Source organism: Panthera tigris, chromosome C2, assembly GCF_018350195.1.
Source record: "Panthera tigris isolate Pti1 chromosome C2, P.tigris_Pti1_mat1.1, whole genome shotgun sequence".
NCBI lineage: Eukaryota > Metazoa > Chordata > Mammalia > Carnivora > Felidae > Panthera > Panthera tigris.
The window spans coordinates 120511001-120533948 of NC_056668.1; the positions used below are offsets into that span (position 1 = coordinate 120511001).

At 39.3% G+C, this 22948-nt stretch overlaps 2 protein-coding genes across 12 annotated transcripts in view; one reads left to right on the forward strand and one right to left on the reverse strand.

Annotated features, from left to right (window-relative positions):
- Positions 1-22948, forward strand: part of TFDP2 (transcription factor Dp-2) — a 188498-nt gene that overhangs the window by 152413 nt on the left and 13137 nt on the right. For 10 of the 11 annotated variants that reach the window (XM_042998662.1, XM_042998659.1, XM_007086341.3 and 7 more), the window contains 4 exons: positions 56-218; positions 4269-4415; positions 7703-7771; positions 20094-20245. In XM_042998662.1, coding sequence (XP_042854596.1) covers positions 56-218; positions 4269-4415; positions 7703-7771; positions 20094-20245 — 531 coding nt within the window. The remainder of the gene's footprint in view (positions 1-55; positions 219-4268; positions 4416-7702; positions 7772-20093; positions 20246-22948) is intronic. The other variant, XM_007086342.3, reaches the window with a different exon arrangement.
- Positions 17805-18570, reverse strand: LOC102949313 (ATP synthase subunit s, mitochondrial-like). The gene has a single exon (XM_042998664.1). It carries the CDS (start codon positions 18568-18570, stop codon positions 17935-17937), a length of 636 nt encoding a protein of 211 aa, XP_042854598.1. The 3' UTR covers positions 17805-17934.

The window sequence follows — 22948 nt, forward strand, 5'->3', positions numbered from 1 at the left end:
CACATTATTTTTTTGTAAAGGAAGTCTCGTGTATAAATATATTTTTCTCTTTTAGTAAACGAAGCAAAAAAGGAGATAAAAATGGAAAAGGCTTGAGACATTTTTCCATGAAAGTGTGTGAGAAAGTTCAGCGGAAAGGTACAACATCATATAATGAAGTGGCTGATGAGCTGGTATCAGAGTTCACCAATTCAAATAACCATTTGGCAGCTGATTCGGTAGGTAGATCATTCCCTTGACGTTGATGTGATGAGTGATGGAACAGTGTATCTCTGGGGTGACTGTGTCCTTGATTTAAGGACTCAGACAAGCTAGGGAATCCCCAACTCCTTTACTTGAGGGTTTCATATTGTCTTCTGGGGAGTTCTTTTGTTGTTGACTTTTTGTTTGTTTTGTTTTAGAAAGGATTCTTTTATTATATATTTAAACATAAAGATGAACATGTATTTTTAAAACATAGTTTTGGGGGTTACAAAAGGAATATTTATATTTGAATGACTTTGGAGATGTTTCTGAGTCCTTTAGTGTTTCTTCTATGTCCAAGTCAATTAGAAAATTTTGTCTTGTTTTTCATTGAAAAAATAATAGATGAACATGTCTATTAAAAACTCAGTTGTGGGCGCCTGGGTGGCTCAGTAAGTTAAGCTTCCAACTTCGGCTCAGGTCATGATCTCACAGTTTGTGAGTTCCAGCTCCACATCGGGATCTGTGCTGACAGCTCAGAGCCTGGTGCCTGATTCAGATTCTCTGTCTCCCTCTCTTCCTACACTCCCCCACTCACACTTTGTCTCTCTCAAAAAGAAATAAGCATTAAAAAAATTTCTTTCTCTCTTAGATTCAGTTTGGTGTTTTATATATTCTTAGGAAATCTTCCATTTCATTCGTGTTCTCAAAATTATTTGCAGGGGCACCTGGGTGGCTCAGTCACTTAAGCTTCCAACTTCACCTCAGGTCATGATCTTGAGGTTTGTGAGTTCAGTTGTATCGCCCTCTCTCTCTCCCCCTCCCTGGTTCATGCTGTGTCTCACTCTCTCAAAAGTAAATAAACATTAATTTTTTAAAAATTTTTCAAAAATTATTTGCAGTTATTTTTCCCAACAAACCATCTCTTGAATTTGTACTGACCCTCCTCTTTTGCAGTTAATTTCTTTTTTTAATCTTCATTTAATATTCTCTTGTCTTTCCTGAAGTTACTTTTGTTACTTTTCTACCCTATAGACTCTGATGTATACTTTATTTACTTTTATTATTTTTGTTTAGTAATGAAAATCTTTATGGCTGTGACTTTTCCTCTTGTGCGCTGCTTTAGCCATATCCCATTGATTCTGATATAATGTTCTACTTTAGATATTCTGCAACTTTGGTTTTAATTTCCTCTCTGACCTAAGAATGGCATTAGAATTTTTATAGTTCCAGGTGATAGGGAATTTTGTTTGTTTGTCTGAATTTTCACTTTTATTACCTGTGTTCAGAGACTGTGAGTGGAACTATTTATATTTTTTGGATCACTTTGAGATTTTTCTTGTGAGCCATTAGATGTTTCTTTTCTCTGGCATCTGTAGAGAAGATATATGGCATTCTGATTCTGAGTGAAAGTGAAAGTTCTCAAAATGTTCTACAAGACCCTATGTGACCTGGCCCATTACCTCTCTGATCTCATCTGCTACTATGCACTATCTCAGTTACTACACTATAGCATACATAACATTTCTTTCATTTTTCTCCAAACTTTTTTTTTTTAACATTTATTCATTTTTGAGAGAGAGAGAGAGAGAGACAGACAGACAGATCATGAGCAGGGAAGGAACAGAGAGAGAGGGAGACACAGAATCTGAAGCAGGCTCCAGGCTCTGAGCTGTCAGCACAGGGCCCGACATGAGGCTTGAACTCACGGACTGCGAGATCATGACCTGAGCTGAAGTCAAAGTCTTAACCGACTGAGCCACCCAGGCGCCCCTCTTTCATTTTTCTTAATTAAAAAAAATCAGAAATGGATATTGAATTCAATCAAATTCTGTATAATTTCCTGAAAATTTAGGAGTTTTACACTGGTCATGAATGAGATTGGTGGGTTTTTTATTTTTTTGTTTTGGGGTGACTATGCCAGATATGCTCCTTATGAGACTATTACACTAGCTATTTCCTTTGTCTGAGTCTCTTTGCTAAGGAGCCATATGGTTTTTCTCCTCCAGTTTTCACTCAGATGTCACTGTACGGAGGCATTTTTTCTTAACATGTTTCATCATCCAACATACATTTTTACTAACCATCCCTATCCTCACCCCTGAATAGAAGCAAGGGTTGGGTTTTTTTCTATTCCCTTCTGCATTATTCTTTTTGATAATTTGGAAGATTTGTAGTCTTTAGTTCTTTAGTTGATTATCTTTATAACTTTAAGTAACTTCAATATTTTATTTCTTTTGTTTGTTATCACCTGTACCAGTATGTTGATTATAGAGAGGAAAAAGTTAATATATTTATATGTACTTATATCTCCTATTTTTCCTCTCTACCACAGGATTCAGATTGACTATATTCGTGATAATTGTTAAAAGAATAATATTATTATGGTTGTTATTATGACTTTAAATGAATATATTGTGCCAAACCTCTATTATTAGTTAGTTCATCTGTCTGAATAGTTCATCTGTGTTGAATCCCAAACCCTTTAAAATATCAAGGAGAACATAAGCAGACTTAATTTGTTGCCTCTTCCTCATATTTTTTACTATATTATTGTTATTTTTTTTTAATTTTTTTTTTAATGTTTATTTATTTTTGAGACAGAGAGAGACAGAGCATGAACGGGGGAGGGTCAGAGAGAGAGGGAGACACAGAATCTGAAACAGGCCCCAGGCTCTGAGTTGTCAGCACAGAGCCTGACGCAGGGCTTGAACTCACGGACCGCGAGATCATGACCTGAGCTGAAGCCGGATGCCTAACCGACTGAGCCACCCGGGCGCCCCAATATTATTGTTATTTCTAAAGTGTCAGAATTTCAGGGTTTTTTTAAGTTTATTTATTTATTTTGAGAGAGAGAGAGAGAGAGAGTGCGCGCACAAGCTGGGAAGGGGCAGAAAGAGAGACAGAATTCCGAGCTGGCTATACGCTGTCAGCACAGAGCCCAACATGGGACTCAAACTCACAGTCCATGAGATCATGACCTGAGCTGAAATCGAGAGTCAAATGCTTAAGTGACTGAGCCACCCAGGTGCCCCTACAGTGTCAGGAATTCTAATATTTACACTCAGTTCTATAACTTAAATCTCCTATTTATATAAGTTTAGTTCTGTACTTAAATGGATTCAGTATACTCCAGCATCCTTTATTATCATGGCATTTGATTGATTGGATTTTGTTCTTAGGAACTGCTTGTCCACAATAAAATGGACTTTTTCCACAATCTAAGTTGAAAAAGTCTCTTTCACTGAGAAAATCTTGCTGCCATTAAAAACAAAACAAAAAATCAGCTGAAGTAAACAGTGTGTTTTAGTGCTCTATGTAATGATGTTTTGTGCAAGTTCCCTATTTTCATTGTAGACTAGTAACAGTTTGCAGATCGGTACTAGTCCTTGGACCACATACTTGAAAGCACTGTTCACCTAGAGCTTGAAACATGCATTCTTTTCAGAGTCTAATATCCTCCCAGACAATGCAGGGTTTCAGCCCACTTTAACATTACCCCTCTGATATACATACTGTTGTCATGTATGTTAGTTCTATATATATTCTTGATTCCACAAGACGTATTGTTTTATACAATGAGGTTAATTGAGATATACCCACAGATTTACCTTTCAAGTGGTCTTCAGCCCACTTTAACATTACCCCTCTGATATACATACTGTTGTCATGTATGTTAGTTCTATATATATTCTTGATTCCACAAGACGTATTGTTTTATACAATGAGGTTAATTGAGATATACCCACAGATTTACCTTTCAAGTGGTCTTCATTCCATACTGTGTCTCCAAACTCCCATCTTAGATCCCATCCATCTTTATTCTGCTTAAAGAAGGCCCTTTAGTGTTTCTTAATTTAGATCTGTAGGTGTCATAATCTTTATTTTTTAGATTGTTTTATGTTTTAGATTGTTAGGAAGTATCTTTATCTCTTCTTTACTTTTGAAGGGTATTTTACTGGCTATGGAATTCTTTAAGCACTCTAAAGATACAATAATAATAATAATATTAGTTAAATATCTTAATATCCTGTGACTATATCTTAACCCTTGGAGTTTATCACTCATTAAAAATTATTTTTTAGCAGGCCTATGACCAGAAGAATATTAGGAGAAGAGTTTATGATGCTTTAAATGTGCTAATGGCAATGAACATAATTTCAAAGGAAAAGAAGGAAATCAAGTGGATTGGTCTGCCTACCAATTCTGCTCAGGAATGTCAAAATCTTGAGGTAAGTGAGCAAAATCTGTTTATAGATAGTAGTTTGCTTTATTTTACAAGGCATTTTAATTTAGAAATACATATAATATTAAAATATTTCTAATTGTACATGTATACTATGCCTTTTTTTCCTTTTCTTTTTAAGCAGACTCTTCTGTGCAGGATTTTAGAACTAGAAGGAGATTTAGAAAGATGTATAGTTTGACTGAATTCCTGATAAAACTGAGGGACATAGAAATTAAATGACTTGATTTTTACTGTTTCTTAGAGAAGATACTTACTTTATTATAGTTTAATTCTGAGCACTCTATACAATAGATTTTTGATAATTCATGAATAGAGATAATATTTGATGAAATGCTTGCTATATAGATCCCCCTCCCCAAAATAAATAGGATCAAACTGGCTGTTTACTTCTTGTGTTTAAACTTTTATCTTTGATGCATAGGGGCACTTGTACCTCAATGTTTATAGCAGCACTCTCAACAATAGCCAAATGATGGAAAGAGCCTAAATGTCCATCAACTGATGAATGGATAAAGAAATTGTGGTTTATATACCCAATGGAGTACTATGTGGCAATGAGAAAGAATGAAATATGGCCCTTTGTAGCAACGTATATGGAACTGGAGAGTGTTACGCTAAGTGAAATAAGCCATACAGAGAAAGACAGATACCATATGGTTTCGCTCTTATGTGGATCCTGAGAAACTTAACAGGAACCCATGGGGGAGGGGAAGGAAAAAAAAAAAGAGAGAGGTTAGAGTGGGAGAGAGCCAAAGCATAAGAGACTCTTAAAAAATGAGAGCAAACTGAGGGCTGATGGGGGGTGGGAGGGAGGGGAGGGTGGGTGATGAGTATTGAAGAGGGCACCTTTTGGGATGAGCACTGGGTGTTGTATGGAAACCAATTTGACAATAAATTTCATATATTAAAAAAAAAAAAGTAAGAAAAATAAATAAATAAACTTTTATCTTTGACCCTAGAATCAATAACAACCAGATGGTATTTCATTGGTATCTTTATCACAAAGGATACAATGTTCAGCTTGCATGAATTTTGGGATGATGTTTGCAGAAACATTTTTATTCCATTAACTTTAATCATTATAGAAAATCTGTCCTATATGAGCATGTGCCCCAACCTACTGATTTTAAATTGGTTTGACATAATTGTACTATCATGGCCATAAATTGAGGTTACCTATAGTTTCTGGAAATAAATATGGTCAGTTTCATGTTTTTCTCCATCCCTTTTTCCCCTCAGCAAATCAACTTATTTGGTATTATTATACTTGTAGATGGAGAAATTAGACATTCATCAAAAGTTATGGGATGTTATACATACACTACAGTGGAAATGACCTCTCTTTCTCTTTCTCATGCAGTGGAATCTGAGGATCATTTTTATTACCAGTAATATTAAGCTGATAACAAAGACTCAATAAGCAAAAATCTTTTAGCAGTTCTTGCATGTTTACCCAACGATTATATGAGACAAAATCTCTGACCCCAGGAGCTTTCATTCTGATAAAAGGAATAATAGTCAAAAGGAGTTACCAAAACTGATTGATTACTCCTGTGAAAGACATATGTACAGATGCTCTGGAAAGGGAGATAATGGAGGGCTTTTCAAGGAAAGAAGAAAATCGCCGGGCTCAGTTATGAGGGAGATGTAGGTGTTTGCCCAGAGGCTTAGGGCAGGGAGGGCCTTCCAGAGGCCCCGCATGGGCTGTTCACAGCTGGGTGTGAGCAGAGTGCAGGCAGGGCTAAAGGAGATAGCTTTCTAAGTGCGAGGCTTTGGGACTTGATCCTGTAAGCAGTGGGAAGAATTATAAAGAGGGCTGATAGGACACATTCTAAGGCATCACCCTGCTGGTGGGTTGAACTGATGGAAGTTGAACTGATGGAAGATGAGGAGGGAAACTGAGGGGGTGGATTGGAGATGTTTTGAGTCAAGTCAGTGGCCTGAAGTTGGAGAAATGTTTTAGAGGTAGAATCGATACATCTTGGCCTGGTGTTAGATGGGGGGCATGAGAGGCAGGTAGTGGCTTGGCCTGGCCTGTCCCAGCTGTAGATACAGATACAAAGTCCTACAACATCTTTTCAGATATGGAAAGCCACACAGATTTTCGAGTGAATGTTAAGTAATTTAGGATGAAAGTGGTATAGTGGTTAGAGGATGAGAGGATGCTCCCGGTGCATACTAGAGTAGATACAGAGCAAATAAGAAACAAGCTTGTCATTAAAAAAAAGAGGAGGTGGGGAGCACCTGGGTGGCTCAGTCAATTGAGCACCCAACTTTGGCTCAGGACATGACCTCACATTTTGGGAGTTTGAGCCCTGTGTCGGGCTCTCTGCTGTCAGCTCAGAGCCCACTTCAGATCCTTTCTCTCTCTCTCTCTCTCTCTCTCTCTCTCTCTCTCTCTCTCTTTCTCTGCCCCTCCCCCATTCATTCATTCTCTCTCTCTCAAAAATAAATTTTTTTTTAAAAGGAAACATGGTTGGAATAGACAAGAAAAATGTTATATTTGATGTCATTGACTTTTGCCCAAAGACACAGTGAGGAAGTCATCTGAGAGAAAATTCAGAAAGAGTGAGGAAAATAATGGTTGTGTGAAGCTGGGAAATTTGCCCCATAAGCATGTTCCTTACTACAGGTTGGAATTGTGTATTGAATATGCAGGCTAACTGTATTAGGAGCTATGCCCACTTAAAAGTCAGTTAAACTGTGATCTTAAATGAGATCTTCCCTGATTCTTTAGGTTGGGGGCTAATGTAGCAAAGTAATTAATAATAGAGTCTCTGGAACCAGGTGGCTTAGGTTCAAATCCTGCCTCTTTCCACTTAATAACTACGTGACCTTTGGCAGTTCCTTAACCCTCGACACCTCCGTTTCTTTACATGCAAAACGCAGTACTTCTTACTTCATAGGGTTTTGTGAAGATGAATTAAGATAATGTGTGTAAAGTGCTTGGTTGAGTTGCTGGCACCTAGAGTAAGTATTCACTAAATGTTAGCTATTACTCTGATTAGAACTTGAGTAACAAATAGCGACAAGTACTGCATGCCAAGTATTCGTTAAGTGGATGGATGTCATTATAGATAATAGTTGCCACAATTCTGCTATCATGCCTACTTGCTTACCCTAACCTTAACCCTGCTCCTCAGTAATGATATTGCTAGTTAAAATGGATGGAGGTTGAAGGAAAATTCTTGATAACTCAGATAACTGAAAGGTAGGCAGTACTTTATACTCCACATATGCTCATGTTCTTTCATAACCCATGTTTTAAAGATCGAGAAGCAGAGGCGGATAGAACGGATAAAGCAGAAGCGGGCCCAGCTGCAAGAACTTCTGCTGCAGGTAAAAATGTCGGGATAGTTTTCATTCTCTTCCCTGCCTGTATTCTGCTGCTCTGCTTACTTGCTTTTAGAGTCAGTGTTTAATACTTTGGGTGCCTTGAGTAGTGTCTGATGGTACCACATTAGGGCAACCCCTCCACATCTGAGCTCACCACCATCTCCATGGTCTAGCTTTATGAAGGTTCCACCTCTCACCATCATCATGGCTCCCTGGCAGCTCACCTGCCCTGTGTGTGACTTATATATGCAACAGTTTACTTTTGATACTTATTCTTACTCTGAACAGAAACCGTATCAGGAGTCCTTTCCTGTGTGTTTATCATGTTAGCCCTGATTTGGAATGTCAAGAAGTAAGACTGCTTACACTTCAGGCACTTTGAGTAAAATAATCAAATCCACCTGTCATACTTATTATCTGTAAATAATAGAATAACATGTAATGATTCAGTAAGCTTCGTAGAAATACCAAAAGCTAAAATGCCTTTCTTTTAAGAAAGTTAACTTTTATAGTGTAATAAGGATCCCTATATTTATACTGTTTTGGATAATTGCCTGGAATTTGAAATTTTTTTCAATATAATAGAGCCAATGTATAAAGTCATGTGAAGTAGAATCACATGTAATTTTTTTTAATTTTATTTTTGGTAATTGCAGTTGCTATGAAAATTCACTTTGAGTAGTACACTGGGGTCATTTTCAGTGCAATCAGAAACCCTTTTTAAAATGACCCAGAGGGTCTTTATGCTTTTTTTTTTATCAGCAAATTGTCTGTATATGAAGAGTTTTCAACCACTCATAAAATCCACTTTGATTTGACAACGGTTAGATCCTATTTAATTTTTGATGTAATCCACTTTTCAGAAATAAAGGTAACAAGTTACCAAATATCGTAGCAGGTTTTTTTTCTAAAGCACTCCCTTTGTCTAATGGACAGAATATGGTTAGGTATTTTTAAATACTCCACATTTTTGTTTTTCACTTTCTAGATGCTAATATTTGTTCATTTGTTTCACGTTCATGATACACGAGAGCAGCAAGAGAAGACCGTTGAGCCCTTGCAGGGGCCTATGTGTAATCTGAGAAGGAAATAGGAAAGGAAGTAGGTCCGGGAGAGGAATAGCCCCAGACAGAGCAGAGATTGCCCAAACACAGCAAGCCCCGGAGGTGATGTTTCCACCCTGATTAGGCCATTTCTTTCTTCCTTATTGTTCCTTGTCTGCTTTTCACACCGAACCCCATTGGACCTACCTGAGGAGCTAGTGCTGGAGCAAGCATTTTATGTATTTTTCGTACGGGATTTCCAAATAAGGTTGTATTTGAAGAGTGTATTCTGGGAGCGCCTGGGTGGCTCAGTCGGTTAAGTGCCCGATTTCACTCAGGTCAGGATCTCACAGTTCGTGAGTTTGAGCCCTGCATCAGGCTCTGTGCTGACAGCTCACAGCCTGGAGCCTGCTTCAGATTCTGTCTCCCTCTCTCTCTGCCCCTCCCCCGCTCACACTCTCTCTCTTTCTCTCAAAAGTAAACAAACATTAAAAAAAAATTTGAGGCTTCTGGGAAGATGGCAGCATAGGAGGACGCTGAGCTCACTGCGTCCTGCGGATCACTTAGATTCCACCCACACCTGCCTAAATAACCCAGAAAATGGCTAGAAGACTAGCAGAACGGATTCTCTGGAGGCAAGCGTAGACGAGAGTCCACGGAAGAGGGTAGGAAGGGCCGAGAGGCGGTGTGCGCTCCACGGACTGGCGGGAGGGAGCCGGGACGGAGGGGCAGCCCGCCAGCCAAGCAGAGCCCCCGAGTCTGGCCTGCAAAGGCGGAGGGGCCGGATGGAGTGTGTTCTGACAAGTGGGACTTAACATCTGGAAGGTTATAAGTTAACAGCTCTGCTCAGAGAACAGGAAGGCTGGAGGACAATGGGAGGGAGAGTTGTTGAGCCCCGGATGACAAAGTGCAGCTTGGCGGGGAACAAAGGCATTCGCCAGCGCCGCCTCCCTCGCCCATCCCCCAGACAAAATCCCAAGGGAACCAGTTCCTGCCAGGGAACTTGCTTGCACTGCACAAACACCGAACACAGAAGCTGTGCTTCTGCGGATCCATCCCTCCAGCGGCGGGTCTGACTCCCTCCCGGTGCCGCAGGGCCCCTCCCAAAGCGGATCACCTAAGGAAAAGCCAGCTGAGCCTGCCCCTCCCACCCCTGTGCACCTTGCCGATCCACCCCAGCTAATATGCCAGATCCCCAGCACCACAAACCTGGCAGTGTGCAAGTAGCCCAGATGGGCCACGCTACCCCACAGTGAATCCCGCCCCTAGGAGAGGGGAAGAGAAGGCACACACCAGTCTGACTGTGGCCCCAGCAGTGGGCTGTGGGCAGACATTAGGTCTGACTGTGGCCCCGCCCACCAATGGAAGTTATTCAAGACAGCACAGGGGAAGTGCCCCACAGTCCTGCACCACTCCAGGGACTATCCAAAATGACAAAACAGAAGAATTCTCCTCAAAAAAAATCCTGGAAATAACGACAGCTAATGAACTGATCAAAAAGGATTTAAACAATATAACAGAAAGTGAATTTAGAATAATAGTCATAAAATTAATCACTGGGCTTGAAAACAGTATAAAGGACAGCAGAGATTCTATTGCTACAGAGATTAAGGGACTAAGGAACAGCCAGGAGGAGCTAAAAAAATGCTATTAATGATCTGCAAAATAAAATGGAGACAACCACGGCTCGGATTGAAGAGGCAGAGGAGAGAATAGGTGAACTAGAAGATAAAATTATGGAAAAAGAAGAAGCTGAGAAAAAGATAAAAAAATCCAGGAGTATGAGGGGAAAATTAGAGAACTAAGTGATGCACTAAAGAGAAATAATCTATGCATAATTGGGATTCCAGAGAAGGAAGAGAGAGGGAAAGGTGCTGAAGGTGTACTTGAAGAAATAATAGCTGAGAACTTCCCTGATCTGGGGAAGGAAAAAGGCATTGAAATCCAAGAGGCACAAAGAAATCCCTTCAGACGTAACTTGAATCGATCTTCTGCACGACAATATCATAGTGAAACTGGCAAAATACAAGGATAAAGAGAAAATTCTGAGAGCAGCTAGGGATAAACGTGCTCTAACATATAAAGGGAGATCTGTAAGACTCGTGACCGATCTCTCTACTGACACTTGGCAGGCCAGAAAGGAATGGCAGGAAATCTTCCATGTGATGAACAGAAAAAATATGCAGCCGAGAATCCTTTATCCAACAAGTCTGTCATTTAGAATAGAAGGAGAGATAAAGGTCTTCCCAAACAAACAAAAACTGAAGGAACTCGTCACCACTAAACCAGCCCTACAAGAGATCCTAAGGGGGACCCTGTGAGACAAAGTACCAGAGACATTGCTACAAGCATGAAACCTACGGACATCACAATGGCTCTAAACCCATATCTTTCTATAATAACACTGAATGTAAATGGACTGAATGTGCCAACCAAAAGACATAGGGTATCAGAATGGATAAAAAAACAAGACCCATCTATTTGCTGTCTACAAGAGACTCATTTTAGACCTGAGGACACCTTCAGATTGAGAGTGAGGGGATGGAGAACTATTTATCATGCCACTGGAAGTCAAAAGAAAGCTGGAGTAGCCATACTTATATCAGAGAAACTAGACTTTAAATTAAAGGCTGTAACAAGAGATGAAGAAGGGCATTATATAATAATCACAAGGTCTATCCATCAGGAAGAGCTCACAATTATAAATGTCTATGCGCCAAATACAGGAGCCCCCAAATATAAACAATTACTCACAAACATAAGCAACCTTATTGATAAGAATTTGGTAATTGCAGGGGACTTTAACACTCCACTTACAGAAATGGATAGATCATCTAGACACACGGTCAATAAAGAAACAAGGGCCCTGAATGATATATTGGATCACATGGACTTGACAGATACATTTAGAACTCTGCATCCCAAAGCAACAGAATATACTTTCTTCTAGAGTGCACATGGAACCTTCTCCAAGATCGATCACATACTGGGTCACAAAACAGCCCTTCATAAGTATACAAGAATTGAAATTATACCATGCATACTTTCAGACCACAATGCTATGAAGCTTGAAATCAACCACAGGAAAAAGTCTGGAAAACCTCCAAAAGCATGGAGGTTAAAGAACACCCTACTAAAGAATGAGTGGGTCAACCAGGCAATTAGAGAATAAATTAAGAAATATATGGAAACAAATGAAAATGAAAATACAACAATCCAAACACTTTGGGACGCAGCGAAGGCAGTCCTGAGAGGAAAATACATTGCAATCCAGGCCTATCTCAAGAAACAAGAAAAATCCCAAATACAAAATCTAACAGCACACCTAAAGGAACTAGAAGCAGAACAGCAAAGACACTCCAAACCCAGCAGAAGAAGAGAAATAATAAAGATCAGAGAAGAAATAAACAATATAGAATCTAAAAAAACTGTAGAGCAGATCAACGAGACCAACAGTTGGTTTTTTGAAAAAATAAAATTGACAAACCTCTAGCCAGGCTTCTCAAAAAGAAAAGGGAGATGACCCAAATAGATAAAATCATGAATGAAAATGGAATTATTACAACCAGTCCCTCAGAAATACAAGCAATTATTAGGGAATACTATGAAAAATTATATGCCAACAAACTGGACAACCTGGAAGAAATGGACAAATTCCTAAACACCCACACACTTCCAAAACTCAATCAGGAGGAAATGGAAAGCTTGAACAGACCCATAACCAGCGAAGAAATTGAATCAGTCATCAAAAATCTCCCAACAAATAAGAGTCCAGGACCAGATGGCTTCCCAGGGGAGTTCTACCAGACATTTAAAGCAGAGATAATACCTATCCTTCTCAAGCTATTCCAAAAAATAGAAAGGGAAGAAAAACTTCCAGACTCATTCTATGAAGCCAGTATTACTTTGATTCCTAAATCAGACAGAGACCCATTAAAAAAAGAGAACTACAGGCCAATATCCCTGATGAATATGGATGCAAAAATTCTCAATAAGATACTAGCAAATCGAATTCAACAGCATATAAAAAGAATTATTCACCATGATCAAGTGGGATTCATTCCTGGGCTGCAGGGCTAGTTCAACATTCGCAAATCAATCAACATGATACATCACATTAATAAAAGAAAAGATAAGAACCATATGATCCTGTCAATCAATGCAGAAAAGGCATTTGACAAAATTCAGCAACGTTTCTTAATAAAAACCCTCGAGAAGTTCGGGATAGAAGGAACATACTTAAACATCATAAAAGCCATTTATGAAAAGCCCACAGCTAACATCATCCTCAATGGGGAAAAACTGAGAGCTTTTTCCCTGAGATCAGGAACACGACAGGGAGGTCCACTCTCACCGCTGTTGTTTAACATAGTGTTGGAAGTTCTAGCATTAGCAATCAGACAACAAAAGGAAATCAAAGGCATCAAAATTGGCAAAGATGAAGTCAAGCTTTCACTTTTTGCAGATGACACGATATTATACATGGAAAATCCGATAGACTCCACCAAAAGTCTGCTAGAACTGATACATGAATTTTGCAAAGTTGCAGGATACAAAATCAATGTACAGAAATCAGTTGCATTCTTATACACTAATAATGAAGCAACAGAAAGACAAATAAAGAAACTGATCCCATTCACAGTTGCACCAAGAAGCATAAAATACCTAGGGATAAATCTAACCAAAGATGTAAAAGATCTGTATGCTGAAAACTATAGAAAGCTTATGAAGGAAATTGAAGAAGATATAAAGAAATGGAAAAACATTCCGTGCTCATGGATTGGAAGAAGAAATATTGTCAAAATGTCAATACTACCCAAAGCTATCTACACATTCAATGCAATCCCAATCAAAATGGCACCAGCATTCTTCTTGAAGCTACAACAAGCAATCCTAAAATTCATATGGAACCACAAAAGGCCCCGAATAGCCAAAGTAATTTTGAAGAAGAAGACCAAAGCAGGAGGCATCACAATCCCAGATTTTAGCCTCTGCTACAAAGCTGTCATCATCAAGACAGCATGGTATTGGCACAAAAACAGACACATAGACCAATAGAATAGAATAGAAACCCTAGAACTAGACCAACAAACATATGGCCAACTAATCTTTGACAAAGCAGGAAAGAACACCCAATGGAAAAAAGACAGTCTCTTTAACAAATGGTGCTGGGAGAACTGAACAGCAACATGCAGAAGATTGAAACTAGACCACTTTCTTATACCATTCACAAAAATAAACTCAACATGGATAAAGGACCTGAATATGAGACAGGAAACCATCAAAACCCTAGAGGAGAACGCAGGAAAAGACCTCTCTGACCTCAGCCGTAGCAATTTCTTACTCGACACATCCCCAAAGGCAAGGGAATTAACGGCAAAAATGAACTACTTGGACCTTATGAAGATAAAAAGCTTCTGCACTGCAAAGGAAACAACCAACAAAACTAAAAGGCAACCAACGGAATGGGAAAAGATATTTGCAGATGACATATCGGACAAAGGGCTAATATCCAAAATCTATAAAGAGCTCACCAAACTCCACACCCGAAAAACAAATAACCCAGGGAAGAAATGGCAGAAAACAGGAATCGACACTTCTCTAAAGAAGATATCCAGATGGCCAGCAGGCACATGAAAAGATGCTCAACGTCGCTCCTCATCAGGGAAATACAAATCAAAACCACACTCAGATATCACCTCACGCCAGTCAGAGTGGCCAAAATGAACAAATCAGGAGACTATAGATGCTGGAGAGGATGTGGAGAAACGGGAACCCTCTTGCACAGTTGGTGGGAATGCAAACTGGTGCAGCCGCTCTGGAAAACAGTGTGGAGATTCCTCAAAAAATTAAAATAGACCTACCCTATGACCCAGCAATAGCACTGCTAGGAATTTACCCAAGGGATACAGGAGTACTGATGCATAGGGGCACTTGTACCCTGATGTTTATAGCAGCACTCTCAACAATAGCTAAATTATGGAAAGAGCCTAAATGTCCATCCACTGATGAATGGATAAAGAAATTGTGGTTTATATACACAATGGAGTACTACGTGGCCATGAGAAAGAATGAAATATGGCCTTTGTAGCAACGTGGATGGAACTGGAGAGTGTTACGCTAAGTGAAATAAGCCATACAGAGAAAGACAGATACCATGTTTTCACTCTTATGTGGATCCTGAGAAACTTAACAGAAACTCATGGGGGAGGGGAAGGAAAAAAAAAAAAGAGGTTAGAGTGGGAGAGAGCCAAAGCATAAGAGACTCTTAAAAACTGAGAACAAACTGAGGGTTGATGGGGGGTGGGAGGGAGGGGAGGGTGGGTGATGGGTATTGAGCAGGGCACCTTTTGGGATGAGCACTGGGTGTTGTATGGAAACCAATTTGACAATAAATTTCATATATTGAAAAAAAAATTTGAAGAGAGTGTTCTACAGCTTAAAAGAAAATAAAAAACAAACTTGAAAGCTGACGGTTTATTCCTGTGCTCCTCCTTGTGGCATTCTGCCTTCTGAGATCTGGCCTGCCAGGCACTGGCTTCTAACCCACACTGTCACTTTCTCTCCCCAACTGCCTGTGCTGTCCCTGTCGCTGCACTGTTTCCCACTAGCTCACAGTCTCTCACCTCTGTGCCATGTCTTCTTTAGATTTCCTCAAAACCTTCATGGAACATTTTGGAGCTTGCTTTTTGACATAATGTTACTAAAAAAACCTTTTTTTTTAGTATGCCTGTAATTATCTATTTATCAGTAAGAATGGTACTAGGCACAATCACCCTCAGGTATGTGGGACGTTTACATCCCTAGATAGCCTTCATAAAGAATGAAGTTGAGGGGTGCCTGGGTGGCTCAGTTGGTTAGGAATCTGACTTACTCTCAGGTCATGATCTCACAGTTTGTGAGTTTGAGCCCCGAACTCTCTCTCTGGCCCTCCCCTGCTTGTTGTCTCTCTCTCAAAATAAATAAATAAACTTAAAAAAAAAATAAAAAGAATCAAGTTGAATATTTTTTCGTCTGCCTATCTTTGTACAGTGAACACTATTTTTTTTTAATGTTTATTTATTTTTGAGAGAGAGACAGAATGTGAGTGGGGGAAGGGGCAGAGAGAGAGGGAGTCACAGAATCAGAAACAGGCTCCAGGCTCTGAGCTGTCAGCACAGAGCCCGATGCGGGGCTTGAACTCACGGACCGCGAGATCATGACCTGAGCTGAAGTCGGACGCTTAACCGACTGAGCCACCCAGGTGCCCAAGTGAAAAAGTACTATCTGGTCTTCTGGTAGACAGACATACAGCTTATTTCCTGCTAGTGTTTTGTTTTTCTCTCCTTCATCAAATAACATTCATGAAGTTGTCATAGAAAGTAAATTAAACACATGCCTGAACATTAATAATTTGCCATGGCAAAGCTAGCTTGATTTTTAAGAAGTTAATGTCACACTTCACTGACCTCACGTGACACAGGTAAGTTCTACTTACCTGCCACCACCTCTCATTTATCCTTGGAAGTGTAGGAGAGGAATGGCCTGAGTAAATTACACCTATAAGTAATCCAGATATCCTGCTCTCATCCATACAACTGTCCTTACCAGCCCTGAAACCTTTTCCAGGACCTGGTAATAGTGCACAACAAAATGAATGTCTGAACACACCTGAAACTGTTCAGCCTCTGAAATTGCTGTTAATGAGCCTGGAAAAGAACAAAAGGCTGAAGGAAATCAATCAAAGGGCAACAAATAAGGAAATCAGTCCAAAACAAATAGGAGTTGATTCTTCTTTTTTCTATCAAAGTAACATTGTGTATGTTATTACTGCTCTCTTCACCTGAAAAATCTCTGATGCTGTTCAGTGTACATAACAATGAACAGTGAGTGATAAATACATAATAACTCTTATTTCTTACTGTTTGTATTCTCTCCTATACTGAGACCCTCCCGTGGCACTAGGACCACAAAGCTAGGCAAAGTATGAGAGAATCTCCTGAGATGCTTTTTCTAGTAGAAGGGAAGAAAATCTAGGCAGAAGTATTCAAACATTTCATTCTTTTTTTTTTTTTTCTGCATCATACAGTGTTTATTTTAAAATTATTTCCAGCTAAGGTTCTATTCAAGACCTTATAGTTTATATTCAAGAACCAGACATACAGAAATCTACAGACAAGTTGGCCTATAATTAACAATAATAGAACCAGGGCCATTTCAGACAGGTGAAAATAAAGATCTGTTTTTACCTATTTGTGATATTCTTTATCACTGCTTTCTAGATATAAATTGAATTTTGTGTTTATACTTCTTTTTGATGTCCCTTGAAGTCATAGGAAGCAGTACCCAACATATATGGGGAAATTTAAATTAGTTTCTAATTGGCATGTCAAAATTTTTGGTTTAAATCAATATTTTAATTTAAGCAAAAAGTATGGTCTTCATGACTATTTCCTTTGTTCTACTGCAGTTGGCAAAACTATTTGAATTCAGCCAGATATTTATGTCTAGTTTTAATAAAACACCCGACTAAGCTTACAAAATAGACAAATTAGAAACTATTCGTTCAGAGAAAGGTGTAGGTTATAAAGAACAAAGGAATGTAGGATCATGAGAAATGAATGCAAATCCTGGGAAGCAATATGGATGCCTCAGCAACCAATGACTGCCTTTCATAATCCATCAATGAATCTGAAACTTAGCTTTCAGTTTTTCATAAATATACATTTATAGTAACATGCTTCAATAGCTTTAAAGTAAAATGTAACATTAACATAAATTAATGATAAAATACAATAAAGAATATCTGTGTTGCACATTTAAATCACTTTAAAGAACTCTGTCAGTATCTACATACTGTACTGATTTCTATATAAAATGAGGAACATATTAGAATTAAACTGCTACCTTGTTTCCATTTTTCCTAAAAGGATTTAATGTACATATATTTTTACTTCCGACTTAGTAACTTCAGTGAGTCATGTCTGAATATTTATTTTCTACATGATGGACTCTGCTTCTGAAATGTCATGATTGGATATCCTTAGGGTCTGTTGATGATTATAGAGTATTTATGATGTTTAGGATCAACAATTTCAAATGATACTTTATATTGAAATACGATACTTCTTGAATATGATTATTTTACTTCAAGTCTAATTTTAGTTCCAGAGAAGGCAGTGCAGTCTTAAAGGCTCGGATAAGGTTTTCTTTTTTTCTTACTCCAGGAAGATCACTTAACAGTAAATATTTCAGGTTTCTTGAGTGATATAAAGCAATGATGCCTTTGTCTGTGACATTCACACATGAAATTATTTCCATTTCCAATACGCTCTTTTGTAAATTTTCAAGTTTACCAAGTTTCTCCAAATAGTCATCCTTGATATAATGACACTTGCGTAGCCTTATTTTTTCAACATGGTGTAGGCCCTCCATGTAATCAAATCCAATGCTCATGATACAAGAGTCGGTGGCATCAATTGCCTGAATCTTGTACTTGTCCAGAGGTCCTGTGGGGAGGTGGTTGTAGTCCTTCTGCCACCTCTCCTGGTTGTGGTAGCGCACCATGGCCCCACAGTGCAGCAGCCACTCCGATGCTGCCCTATCGGGTCCCACATCCCTGATGCGTTCATAATCCACTTTATGAAACACTGCATTCAACCAGCCCCAGAAGTATCTGCGGTCACATGACCATGGGAGTTTCTTTAAGCCACACAACTGCTGGGAAATTTTTCCAAACAGCATCATTTGATGGCATTGGAGGAAGGGCAGACATTTCATTCTTTTTCTCAGGTTTACAGTAATAGCATATTCTTTTCAACATTAAGTAAATTAAGCAATAAATACAAAACAGCCCTCATTCTTCAGCAGAAAATAATGGGGTATGACCGAAGTAACATTTGATAGTATTGACAGTGATAGTTTTTTGATAGTGGTTGATATTGATAGTGATTTTTGGACACACTGTTGGGGCTAGAATAAATTGGTGTCCCATCTGTTTTGTGCATTTTAAGAGTAAATGTTCCCTTTCTTTTTTTTTAATATTTTAATGTGTATTTATTTTTTGAGGGAGAGAGAGACAGAGCATGAGCAGGGGAGGGGCAGAGAGAGAGAGGGAGACACAGAATCTGAAGCGGGCTCCAGGCTCTGAGCTGTCCGCAGAGCCTGACGTGGGGCTCGAACTCAGGAACCATGAGATTGTGGCCTGAGCCAAAGTCAGAGGCTTAACCGACTGAGCCACCCAGGCACCCCTAAGATAAAAATAATCTTAATCAAACTTTTGTTAAGGCTCTAAACCTAAGATCAACAATCCTAGGATAAGATTGCTGAAACATAGAAAGTACCTTAAATTCATCCCTACTGGGTGAGAAGATGGGACACACTGATGGAATGAATGGATCTGACTTTAGGAGCATTTAAAGCCACTCTGTTTCACGATCAGACGGAAAAGTTGAATTGCGTGGTCTTTCTAGCTGTGGAATTCTATGATACATTTGCCTTATTAAAAGGGAGTGGGATGGACATTCATTTCTTTGACTTGCAAGTAATGCTTATATTAAAAGTGGCAGTAAGATTCAGTATAAAGGTTCAGGCCTTGATATATCTTATAAGTGCTAAGCCTCAGTTTCTCATCTGGAAGATGTCAGGTGGGGAGCTGGTTGACCCAGATTCCAGCTGTGCCCTGAGGATGTGGAGTCTGTGGAGGTACCCTAGGAACCTAAAGGGTGAGCGGGGGCAGAGATCAGCTGAGTTCTGGACTCCCTGCCCCACTGCACCAGCCAGAGCAATGCTACTTTTATATAGTGGGTTTTATATAGTGGGTGTCCCATAGATTTCGTGTGAAGAAAGGATGCTGTGGCTTTATATAGTTGGCTTTATCCCTGAGCTAGACTGTCTAAAAGCTGTATTGAACCCTAAACTCCCAAGAGTCTGTGTTAGATAAATGGAAGATGTAAGTTCAACTTAGCGTCATTCTCTCTGCGTCACTCTGAGTTGGAGGCGCTATGGGGCTCTCCCAGATTTGTAAGATCCTGTTTCTGTGGATGGTGGAAACCATGGGACCCATTATTTACATTAGGATGATGTTCACCATCATTTAAACGTAATTTTCCCTTGAAATGTATCTGAGTTAGATCATTCTAATCTTCTTTCCTAAATATTTAATTTTAATGAACTCATAGGTGGAAGGCCTTATTAAATACTCTAATTTTAAACTATTTCTTAAATGCATTTATTTTAATTCACTTAATTCTAACTCATTTATCCACATCAAATGACCATATTCTTTTTATTGATCATTACAGCAAATCGCTTTCAAAAACCTGGTTCAGAGAAATCGGCAAAATGAACAGCAGAACCAGGGCCCTCCAGCTCTGAACTCCACCATTCAGCTGCCATTTATAATCATCAATACAAGCAGGAAAACAGTCATAGATTGCAGCATCTCCAGTGACAAGTGAGTGGAGAACTAGGGGAAGAGAGTAGGGCCGGCCTCCTGGTAATGTATTCCCATCATTTGCAACATAAAGAAGGGTGTACTTCCTAATGTGAGGCCTCCAAGGCTGTCCTCCTGGGGCACGAGAAACACCTTTGCAGACATGGAGCATTCTTCCTCACTCACTCTCTGCAGCCCTTTCATGTGCCTGGCACCGTTCTGCCCATGCTAGATACATAATAGAGCCTGGAGCCCAGGCAAGATGTGCACATATGTACGCTTATGTGCTAACTCTGGGCAAGTAACTGCCTGAAAGTAGACCATGCGTGAGGGCCTGGGACAAGGTAAGGTCACTGGTGATTCACTTTCCTCGTTTATTGTAGAAATACTGTACATGAGCGTGTGGCATTAAAGCAATTGTTTCTTTGTTTTGCTGTATCGTAGTTGAGTGTGCTTCTGTTTATTAATTAATGGACATGAAAATGCTAGATGCATTCTCTGCTTTCTTTTTTTCTTATTTATTTTATAACTAGAAGTTTATACCTTTTGACCACCTTCAGCTATTTCACACACTTCCCACCCCCGCCTCTGGCAACCACCAATCTGTTCTCTGCATCTATGAGTTCATTTTTGTTTTTTAGATTCCATACATAAGTGAAATCATACAGTATCAGTCTTTCTTTGTCTGACTTATTTCAGTCAGCATAATGCCTCAAGGTCCATCCACATTGTTGCAAATGGTAGAATTTCCTTCTTTTTTATGGCCAAATATTCCATGTATACACCACCACACCGCATGCACCACATTTTCTCTATCTATTCGTATGTCAGTGGACAGTCAGGTTGTTTGTGTCTCTTGGCTATTGTAAATAATTCTGCAGTGAACATGGGGGTGCAGATGTCTTTGTGAAAAAGTGATTTTATTTCCTTCAGATATATACCCAGAAGTGGAATTGCTGGATCGTATGGTAGTTCTATTTGTAATGTTTTTACCTTTTAACTAAGATTGATGATACTTACCATAGCAAGTGAGAAGTAGCAGTTTTAGAAAGTACTGCTAAGAATTAGTTTGTAATTTATTTTACCCTTCATGAAAAAGTAGTGGACTTTAGGCTGCAACCGGGGTCCTGAGATAGTGAAGGGAATAGGGTGTAGAGGGCGATAGATCCAAGTGTGGATTGTGGCTCCCCCCACTTAGCTGCTTCCGAGCAGTTTTCTGAAGAACTAAAGGGGATGATTCCAAGGCCTCTATCACATGATGGCCTTGTTGTCTATAAAGGATCTGACCCAAGGCAAGCCCTTTATAAATATTAGCTGCTGTTACAAGGAGTCAGTATGTAACTTATTGACCAAATTGGGATTCATCTGAAAGCGAAAGAGGGCTCAGTAATTACATCAGTACCAGGGGCATGGCCCAAAACTGTCCGCGGAGACTGGGACCTCTGGTCTCTTTTGAGCTACAGCATTGCCCTTGGGCTTGGCCTTGTCTTTACCACTCTTTTCTAGGGCAGTGTTGCTTCCCTGTTTATCTTGATGGTGTACAGAGATTCTAGGTCACTTAAATAAGAAGGTACCAAAAAGAAAAAGAAGAAAAACAGTGAGCAGGGATTTCAAAAGTATTTGATAGTTAAGACCCTAGACCCCATTAGAAATAGGCACCCAGTAGGCTATGAAGTCAGAATCTCCATTTTTCAGTCTTTCCTCTAGCTACAGTTTTTTAAACTCTCTGAGATCTGGTGCTTCTTCCACAAAAGTAAGAATTACAGTATTTAACTTGCTGATTTTCAAAAGTTGTAGATAAAGTCTTAAAGGACCTAGCCCACTGCTCAGTAAATGGTGCATGATGGTGTTATTCACACACTTGTAAATCTTCACAAAAACCTACATCTAAAGGGACTGTGTTAACATATTCTCATAAAACTGAGATTCCTAGAGAATGTTTAACATATTTTTAGGAGAAACAAACTTAGAATTCTACTTCCTCTCTCCAGTTACCTCTTGTTTTGTGAGGGATTATTAAATTCTCTTCATCATTTAGTCTTCTAAGTCTAAAAAGGGTAGCAGGAATATCTGGGAACCATTGGTCTCAGGGAATTATAGATTCTGTTCACCCCAGGCTAGGGCCTGGTAAGATTTCCATCCGTGGGTGGTTAATGACTCCTGCCTTTGCCCAGCCCTTCCCTGAGTAAGGGGAAGAGGCTCTGAGCTGCTTGTAGAAACTTGTTATTCAAGGTAGGTCCCTAAAGCCTTGTCTTTCAGTTACTTTGATGATGCAGTCTTTCCCCCTTAATTAGCCTGGAGGCTTTTTCATGTAGGGGATTAAATTTACAAAGCCATTTGTTTTTAACCTATGCCAAGGGTCATCCCTATGACAGGCACACACTTAAGACTTTCTGTGTTTTGTGGTTTTTTTATGAAAATTTGTTAATGTCCTTTATTCAGCTTTATATACTTCAGATTATTTAAACATGGCATTTTACTTTCAATTGTAATTTTTGCCCTGATCTAAAATCTAGCATAAATAATTTTTACCTTCATATGATTTTAATTAAGAATTTTATGACAGCATAAACCCACCATTGTCCCAAAACATTTCATCTGCACTCAGTCCCTGTAGGGTTGAGGCCTGTAGGTGAAGGTGCCCTTGGGCCAAGCCCAGGAGTCAAAAGGACTGTGTTCTCCTACATTAACCTTTTTTTTTTTTTTTTTTTTTTAAGCATGTAT

Excerpts from the sequence above, each read along its gene's own strand:
- LOC102949313 (XM_042998664.1), bottom strand. The coding sequence starts at position 18,570 with ATGAAATGTCTGCCCTTCCTCCAATGCCATCAAATGATGCTGTTTGGA.